The following is a 9,445-nucleotide window of genomic DNA, read 5'->3' as shown; positions in this document are numbered from 1 at the left end:
GATGCTTTGGGTTGTGGTACCCCGCCAAATGAGGGGTGCGGGTCCCCCCACAGGGGATGGGCTGAAGCCTTGAGGGATCTCTCACCTGCCGGGAGCCCCGGGGCGGGATCCGGTGGAGGCTCCGGGGGTCTCTCACCTGGCAGCGGAGGCGGGGCGAGCTCCGAAGGGGGTCTGGGGGCTCTCTCAGGCGGGACGAGGTCCAAGAGGCGGTCCGGGGGGTCCCTCACCTTCCAGGGCGAGGTCTAAGAGGGTGTCCGGAGATCCCTCACCTGCTGGGGCGAGGTCCGAGGGGGGTGCGGGGGTCCCTCACCTGGCAGGTTGAGGTCCAAGGCGGGGTGCGGGGGTCCCTCACCTGCCGGGGCACGGTCCAAGGGAGGCTCTGGTTGTCTCTCACCTACAGAGGTTCTCTCCAAGGGGGGAGGTCCGGGCGTCTCTCACCTGCCGGGTCTCAGCCCAGTGTGGTCCGGACTCTCTCACCTGCCGGGGCTCGCTCCAATGTGGTCCGGCTGTCCCTCACCTGCCGGGGCTCGGTCCGAGGGAGGTTCGGGTATTCTCTCACCTGCCGGGGCTCGGTCCGAGGCGGGGGTCCGGCTGTCCCTCACCTGCCGGGGCTCGGTCCAATGTGGTCCGGTTGTCCCTCACTTGGCGGGGCTCGGTCCGAGGGAGGTTCGGGTATTCTCTCACCTGCCGGGGCTCGCTCCAATGTGGTCCGGCTGTCCCTCACCTGCCGGGGCTCGGTCCGAGGCAGGGTTCCGGTATTCTCTCACCTGCCGGGGCTCGGTCCAATGGGGTCCGGGTGTCCCTCACCTGCCGGGCGGGCGGCGCTCCGCGGGGCGCGGCGGCGGCCGGCAGGGGGCGCTCCCGAGCGCGGCGGCCGGGCCCGCTGTGGCGGCGGCGGCGGCGGCGGCGGCGAAGACGATGTTCAAAAGCGGCGGGGAGCGGCGGCGGCAGCAGCTCCGCGCCGAGCCCCGGGCCGCCGCCATGCGCCTCCGCGCCGCCGCCGCCGCCCTCTGCCTCTGCCTGCTGGGCGCCTGCCGCCTCCGCCGCGGGCTGGAGGCCGCCGCCGTGCGCGGCCCGGCTGCGGCCGCTCCCCAGCGACCCTCGGCAGCCGCGCCTTCCTCCGCCTCCTCCTCCTCCGCCGCCGCCGCCTCCCCCTTCTCCTCCCCGCCGCGGAGGGACGGGGCTCTCCGCAACGGCACGGTGGTGCCGCATCATTACATGGTGGCCCTGTACCAGCGCCTGGCCGCCCGCCGCGCCCCCGGCCGCCGCGCCGACACCGTGACGGGCTTCGCGGAGCGGGCGCGCAGCGGTGAGTGCGGGGAGCAGCGGCCGCCCCGCCGGGACCCCGCCGTCGGGCCGGGAGAAGCCGGAGCTTGGGCTTCGGAATGGGCTCGGGGATGAGGATGGGGCTTGGAGACGGTGCTGTGCACGGGTGTGGGGATCGGGCTCCTGTGTGGACGTGAGGATGGGTACACGGGGTTGTGCATCACTCTGAGCGTGAGTTTGGGGGCTTGATGGCGCACGGAGAGGATGCTCGCATGTTGGTCCTAGCACGGGGCTGTGCCTGGGATAGGACTGTGCGCTGGCTGGGGAATGGGGTTGTGCGTTGGTTTCCGCACGGGATGATAGCGGGGATCGAGCTTCACGGGATAGGGGCTGCGCATCCCGGGTGTTTAACGGGAATGGAGCCGTGAGCGCATCTGAGCGCGGGAGCGGGGGCGAGGACAGGCTGGCAGTGGGGTTGTGCGTGAGCATACGGTTGGGAGGGTGACGATGGGGACAGCAAAAGGTTCGTGCCTGGCACCGGTGAGGGGGTTTGCCGACGGAGATGAGCGTGGCGCAGAGCGGGGCTCTGGGGCGGCGATGGGGTTGCACACGCAGTCCATATCAAGGATGACGCTCGGTGCTGGGGATGCGGTTCGGGACGGGCTGCGCGGTGCAGCCGGGACGGGGTGAGCGGCGGTGCGGGCGGCTCTGGCACCTCCCGCCACCTGATGCGGGCCGGGCTGTGCGGCGCAGCTTGGGAGCAGCTTCTCGGCGCGGCATCCCCCGTCCTGCCAGAGCCTTTGCAGCCCGAAAAGCTCCGCGGGGAACCGCGACGGGCCATGCCGGGCCACGGAGGGAGCGCAGCCGCGGTGCCCCGGCGGGCGCTCGGCGATGCGGAGCGACTCCCGCTAACGCCGCCGGTATCGCGGTCCCCTTCTCCCTCTTCGCCCTCTTTTGCCCTCTTCATACCCACGAATCTAGTAATAATAGTAACAGTATTAATAAAACGCATATTCGCGCCTAACGATATACCTTTAACAAATCACTGTAAATATGTACTTCGCGCCCTGCCGGCCAAGTTCGCTCGGCTGGGGGAAGAAAAATAATACATTCCCCATGGAATAAAATGAAAACGCAAACTGAAAAGCAGCGGCAGTCGCATCTCGTGCCTGTCGCCGGCTGCCTCGTGGTGGGAGAGCCCCCCAACCCCATTCCCACAGCCAGAAGGAGCCGTATCCTGCCGGCAGCCCTTGCGGGAGGAGGTTTACTGGAAACTGATGGGGAAACGTCGGGGAAACGAGGCAGGACCGGGAGGAGGATGCTCCAGTAGGAGAATGGGCAATGCTCGACTTGTGAGAGCCGGGCAAAACTGAGAACAGGTCCTGGGAAGTTTCATCGCAAAACGAAACCAGATGAACTCTTCAAAGGGATCTGCTTATCTGTTCTTATCTGTTTCTCGTAGGAATTTTAGATCTGCTTTTCAAATAGTAATTTTAATAACTGTAACGAATAATAATACTGCTGTTAATGATAATAGCAGCAGCAGCAAACGACAGGGAGGAGAAGCTTTCCCCGGGGCAGGCAGTGCAGGCTGCACCCAGGGCGCTGCGGGCGGGGTGTCCGGCAGGGCTGTGTCGGGCAGGGCTCTGCCGGCAGCGGGTCGGGGCGCTCCGGGCACAGTAGAGATATTTGCAGCATGCCCAGGTCAGGTTTCTCGTTAACGAGGGAGAAAACAAAAAATAACCCTGCCAGAAGTCAATTAATCTCTTCTTCCCAGCTCCACCTCCTCTAGTGTTTCTTTTTTAAACTCACATCGAGTAAATTTATTCAGTGCCAGAAACTGCATGAATCTGTGTCAGGTCTTTGGATCCACTAAAAATAGTGACAAACTGAGGCTGGGCTCACCTTCAGCTGCTGTGGGTGCTTCTGTCAGACCTGTGTGCCTGTGCCTATCTGCGAGAGGGAAGGGGAATTTTTAACAGCGTGTTAAAAGTGTGTGACACTTGGGGCAACCTGCTGATAGGGGATGGTAATGTGCCGCACAGGTTCAGGTGTGTCTTCTGTGCCAAAACAGAATAGTGGTGCGTCTGGGGTTACTGGAACACCTGGGAGGAGGCAGAGAAGCCTCCTCAGGATGTGGAGAAGAGTGCTGATGAAAAGCCACTTGTTTGAATTGATTCCTTCCTCCCTCTGCATCTCCTTCTCCCTCTGCACCTTCTGCTCCCCATTTGTTTTTGGTGCCCCCAGCCAGCGCGATGCTCCTGGGTGCAGGACACACAGCCTGTGTCCCGCTGGGATGCTCAGGGAGCCGCGTTGCACAGCGAGATCTCCCCCATTACCAAGCAGCCCTTGCACCTCCCTAATGAGAGCTTTGCTTTGGCTGGCTGACATTTAAATATTTTTTCCTTTTATTTTTCTTTTGCGTTATCTGTTCCAGATGCCTCGCCATCCGCCCTGGAGCAGCGGTACCTCTTTGACATCTCCAGCCTGCCCGAGGCCGAGGAGGTGACGGGCGCAGAGCTGCGGATCCTGCGCTCGCTCCCGGAGAACCGGAGCCTGGCCCGGTCCCCCGAGGGCACCTTCCACCACCTGCTGCTCGCCACCTGCCCCGGCCGGGAGGGCGAGCAGCCCCGGCTGCTGGACTCCAGGGCTGCGGACGTTTGGGACGCGGGCTCCTCCCGATGGGAGGTGTTCGATGTGTGGGAGGCCTTGCGGGCTCCGAGGCAGGGCTCTCTCTCGGGAAAGGCGCTGTGCTTCCAGCTGCGGATGGTGTCGGATCGCTCGGGGCAGCTGCTGCCGCCCCGGCAGCTCGGCTTCGGCAAACCGCGGCCGCAGCCCCACGAGCGCGCCCTGCTCGTGGCCTTCTCCCGCACCCAGAGGAAGGAGAACCTCTTCAAGGAGATCCGGGATAAGATCAAGGCTCTGGGCAGCCCCCCCTTCCTGGAGCCCCCCGACCCCGGGCAGGAGGCGTATGCCAAGCGCAGGAAGAGGAGGACCACCATCGCCGCCCGCTCTGGGGGCAGGGGCCACGGCAAGAAGGCGAAGACTCGCTGCAGCAGGAAGCCCCTGCACGTGAACTTCAAGGAGCTGGGCTGGGATGACTGGATAATCGCCCCCCTGGATTACGAGGCCTATCACTGCGAGGGGGTCTGCGACTTCCCGCTGCGCTCCCACCTGGAGCCCACCAACCACGCCATCATCCAGACCCTGATGAACTCCATGGACCCCGAGTCCACCCCCCCGAGCTGCTGCGTGCCCTCCAAGCTCAGCCCCATCAGCATCCTCTACATAGACTCTGGCAACAACGTGGTTTACAAGCAGTACGAGGACATGGTCGTGGAGACGTGTGGCTGCAGGTAGCAATTTCTGCAGCTCTCCCTGCCCCTCCTGGCCTTGCTCAGCAGCCCTGCCCATTTTAGATATACATATATATATATATATATATATATATATATATATATAAAAATATATATATATATAAATATATATATATAAAATATATATATACACACACATACACATTTTGGTGTGTGCCTTTCCAAAAGCCAAGCTCAGAGCAGGTGTCCCCTGTCTTCCCTGGGTCACCCTGGCCATGACCCCAAGAGGGATGGGGGATGCCCCTCTGAGACTGTGAGGCTGCCACCAACTCTGTGCCTTGCCTGTTCCCCCCTGGAAAGGGGGACACATAGCCTGGCAGAGTCCCAAGGGAATGTCTCCTCAGCCTCTGAGCTCTGCCTGATACACTTGGTTTGCTGTGGAGATGAAAACTTCTTTCCCAAAGGTTTTGGAAAATGTCTAGCCAAAATTGTCTTGCTGGGAATGATGACCTGGGGTGGAGGTGGAGTGGTGTCTGTGGCAGAGGGATCAGGTCAGCATCATCCTCTGGCTGTGGCAGTGGGATGGAGGTGAGGTAGGAATGCTCTTTTCTTTGAGTTAAAAGAGTTTTTCTGGCAGTCTTCAAATTGCTGCCCTGGCTTTCCTAGTGGAAAAATAAGGATTCCCTCCTGGGGCAAGGCAGGGAGTGGAGAACCTGTGGCTGGTGTGGGTTGTAATCCCTTGGTCCAGGCCTGTTTACAGTGGGGAGAGGTTTGTGAGTCTGTTGGGGGAGACAGGAAAGAAGGAGAAGCAGGGGCTTAAAAAGTCAGACCTGAAGCAGAGCTTGTGCTCTTAGAAAGATGGGGGTGGCCCCTGGAGGTGTTAGCTGGAGATGCCTCGCTCCACATGGCTGGAAGTGCTGGTGCTGTTGTCTGTGTCCTGCAGGAGGTACTGGTTGGGAGCCCCCTCCCTTTTCTGCCCCAAACTGTGTTTCCAAGGTGTACTGGGAACCCAGCATGAGGCCCACAAGTCACACAGCCATCCTGAGCATGTCTGGAGAGAAACAAAGGTCCCAAGTTCCCTAGGGAAGAGCCATTTCACTTGAGTTCTTCTCTTTCCAAATGATCTCTATAAAAGCACTAAGCTCCACCCTGTCTTCATCTGGCATCGATTTCCCAGGGAGCTGATTCCCTCCTGGGAGTGCTGGCTGCTCCCTGCTCCATTAAGGGAGCTGGATCCTCCAGGAAGAGACCTTTCCCATGCAGAGGGCTGAGTGCTGCCCTCAGGGATTGCTGTGTGAAGTGGGGTGCTTTGACGTGTGCTGAGCAGGCTGCAGGGTTTTAGTAACTCTTAAATTACTGTGTATAAATTACACCTTTAACCCAGAGAAGCTCTTCATCCGTACCAGGGTGTGCTTTGGATGCTGGGAAGCATTTCTGCTGCACCTCAGTGCCTTTTGGTACCAAACTTTGGCTTCCTGGGTGGGTTGGTTTAGACCAGAGATGTATTTGCACAGATTTTGTGTCTGATGGTTTGTTTTTTTCTTGTGGGCAGAGTGTTGGTGTGTAAGCATCAGTGCTTATTAGTGATGCTTGATGTAGTTTGCTTTTGGAGGAGATAAATCCCTGCTGGAAAACATGGGATTTTTCCTACATAAATCCAGTTGTTCTCCATGGCAGGGGTGTTCTGCTGGAAAGGCTGGGCCTGGCCAGGGCAGAGAGGGGGTTGCCTCAAAGAGCTCTACTGAGATCAAGTGATTTCAAAGACCAGAAAAGCCTTGGTGATGTTCAACAGCCCCTTCCCCCCAAGTGCACCAGCAGGAAGTAAATGTGTCCATTGAAAACAGTGACAGATCCACTGGGATTCCACCCCAGCCTCCCTCCATCCTCACCCACAGAGCCTGCTCTGCATCCTCAGGCTGTGGCAGGTGGCAGCTCAGAGGGTGAGTGTGCTGCCCAAAGTCTCATGTACCCCCTTGACACCTGCAGAGCTCCTCTGGCTTTACACCCCTGCATCCAAGAGGAAAACTCATCTCCCTACCTCAGCATGAATGTAGATGTATGTAAATTATGGATCTTGGTTTGAAGGACAGGTATCTGCCAAAAAAGGCAGAAGCTTCTCTTTGAAATGGAGAATGTAGCCCCCCTCCCTCCATATTATTATAATTTTGAAATTGATTTGATTGCCCCATTTTGTCTTAAAGATGCCCCATTAGCAGATAGTGTGTGCCACAGTGATGACAGAATACACATTTCTGGCCACGTGAACCCAACACAACCTGTCTCCAGGGGGATGCTCAGAAATGGAGGTTGTGGGTGGGAGGGAAGGAAGGATCAGGTCCATGCTGTGGGTTTTCTCCCTGTTGGCATTTGGGGAGGCTGAGGTTCCTGAGTGGGTGAGGAGGGGTCAGCAGAGGGTTTGTGGGTTTCCTCTGCCCCTTGGCTTGAACACAGCTGGTTGGGGAAGGAGGTTGGCACAGCAGTGCTGGAGCTGCTGGATTCCACATCAGTTATAAAGTTACCAAGCTTTGCAAGTACCTAATTTTTCAATTGCCTTCGGTTGTTTGATAGTTTTTCTCACTGCTGAGACAATTTTAAAAAATGTTTTTGTTTCTTTTACCCCCTCCCCTTCCTCCAAATATTTGTGGTGAAGGTTCATGAGCAGTTCAAATCCAAGTAAGATATATATAGCTCCTGTCAGCCCCTGCTGGCTGGTGGCTCTTGTGAGCCTCCACCAAAAAGGTGTCCTGAGACCTGCTCGTGTGGTACTGTGTCCAAGGGATGGCAATGCCACTGACTCCCAGCTATTGTATTTTTTTCAGCCAGAAAAAATTGCAAGGAACAGACAGATGTAACCCTCCTCAGGTCTGGAGTGACTGATGGAGAGTAGGGTGACAGGTTTGGTCTTAAAACACTTCACCCCAACCCTGATTCTGGGCCAGTGCCCACTGCTGGGGCTGTTGTCCTGAGCCCCATGATGGCTTTGCTGATGCTGGGGACAAAAGCAGTGGCTCAGTTGCTGCAGTTTCCTGGCCTGGATCACAGGATAGATGAGAGGGGAAGATCTGGGGAGAGCACAGAGGCTGCTGCTGGCAGTGATGCTGTCCATGGTTTGGGAACCCAGCCTGGCTCTCCCAGCTCTGGGCATCCCTGGGGCTGTGCCAAGTGCCACCTGTTCCTTTCCTGGGCTTTGGGGGGTGACTGTGCTGCTCCCCCCAGCGAGTATCAGCTCAGGGCTTGGCTGGCACATTGCTCCTTGCTCCCAGAGCAGTATTTCCAGAGCACCACTGCCCCTTCATGAATCCCTGCAAGGGTTGCCTCTCCATCCCAGGCAGGTTTGGAGATTGCACAATACAGTGGGATTAGTCTTGGGCAACAGCCACCAGAGGTGTTGCAAATGTGTAGAGGTTTAGATTAAATATTTGAGGAAGAAAAGTCACAGAAAGAGTTGTAAAGCTCTGCCCAGGGAAGTGTAGAGTCATCATCTCTGGAAGTGTTCAAAAACTGTGTGGATATATTTGAGGAGATAGTGAAATGATCAATATGGTGGTAATGGTAGGACTTGATCTTTCCCAGTATTAATGATTGCATGATTCTAAATGGAAGTGGTGGGTGGGAAAGCCTTTCCTGGGCAGGGAAGTTCTCTCAGCTGAGTTGTTGCAACCCTGCACTGTTGGGGCAGCACAGGGATGTGTCTGTAGAGGCAGGGAACAGTGAATCCTGCTTGGAGAGAGGTTGGTGGGGCACTGGCTGCAGGATGGTGGCAGCCCATCCCAGCCCTCATCCCTGGAGCTGCTCCTCTGCAGAACCTCACCCTCTAATGCCAAAGGAAAGACACAGAAAAAATGTGTTTATGATCAGTTGCCTCTTGCCTGAGCTGATTTTTGGGAGCACATAAACTATAAATATGACTAAAGGTTGAACATGGACAAATATTAATTCAGCAGTCTCAGAGTGATTTTAATGGATAATTATAGGTTCTCAGTCTGCAGTATTTATACAACCTTTCCAGTTAAAAAAAAAAAACAAACCAAAAAAGACAACAAACCCAAACAGTTTCCATGCAGTGCATATTCTCCTGAAGGATTTGTTTGACCTTGAGCACCATTTTTATCTGCAGGATATAATTACTAGTGAAACTAGAAATATTGAGCATTTGGAAAGGACTATGTATCCATGCTTAACTGGCTCCCTCCTCTCTGACATGGGAATTAATTGCACAGGAGTAGGGAAACTTGCAGAGTGATCTCATTTGACTTAAAAGCACTGGGGCTGGGATTTGAGGAAGCCTGCCCAGCTGGGACAGGGACTGAGTGGTGTGTGTGCCTTCTCTGGGGGTTCTTTGAGCCTGTGCTCAAGCCACTGCCTTCAGGAGCAGTCAGAAGCAAAATGACTTTCTGTCCTGTTTAACCCTGGCCACCAGGACTGCTTCTGGCCTAGAAATACTTCCCAAGAATCAAAGATTTTATTTTCTTAAAGGAATAACTGTTTTTTAATTCTCCTAAAATAGGGGGCTTATCTAACCATGTACTCCCTCCCATTTTTTTTTGTTTTGTTTTTTGTTTTCACATCATACTTCAAATCCAATGATAGAAGGGAAATCAGTATCCTCTGGCAGAGAGAAGGATTCATATGGAAAAGGGCTTGATGTAGCTTCATCCTGGCACAGCTACACTGATCCCAGTGGCCTGACTTCTGATCAGCACTGGCAGATGGAGCCACATCTTCTTTGCCTGTTGGCTGATGGTTGGGATTCCCACAAGGAAAAGGCTGCAAAGGCACCAGTTCTGATTAAAAGCAAACCCCATTAGCCTTCTGCTCAAGTTTGAGTGCCAGTGACTCCTGTGTGTTTGCACCCCTGGGTT

The 9,445-nt window shown here is 56.2% G+C and overlaps 1 protein-coding gene across 1 annotated transcript; it reads left to right on the top strand.

Annotated features, from left to right (window-relative positions):
* The first annotated feature begins 844 nt into the window (after positions 1-844).
* On the top strand, positions 845-4,725 carry GDF7 (growth differentiation factor 7). Its single transcript, XM_079297828.1, has 2 exons — positions 845-1,309; positions 3,704-4,725. Exons 1-2 carry the CDS (start codon positions 919-921, stop codon positions 4,624-4,626), a joined length of 1,314 nt encoding a protein of 437 aa, XP_079153954.1. The 5' UTR covers positions 845-918; the 3' UTR covers positions 4,627-4,725.
* Positions 4,726-9,445: the final 4,720 nt, after the last annotated feature.

This window comes from Erithacus rubecula, assembly GCF_903797595.1.
Source record: "Erithacus rubecula genome assembly, chromosome: 2".
In the NCBI taxonomy this organism is placed as follows: Eukaryota; Metazoa; Chordata; class Aves; order Passeriformes; family Muscicapidae; genus Erithacus; species Erithacus rubecula.
Note: the sequence above shows the minus strand (reverse complement) of the source record. Positions and strands in the feature narration are given on the sequence as shown.

Bases quoted from the DNA above. Each gene is read 5' to 3' on its own strand.
- GDF7 (XM_079297828.1), top strand. From the start codon at position 919: ATGTTCAAAAGCGGCGGGGAGCGGCGGCGGCAGCAGCTCCGCGCCGAG. The intron at 1,310-3,703 runs GTGAGTGCGGGG...TATCTGTTCCAG, and splicing joins CGCGGAGCGGGCGCGCAGCG to ATGCCTCGCCATCCGCCCTG.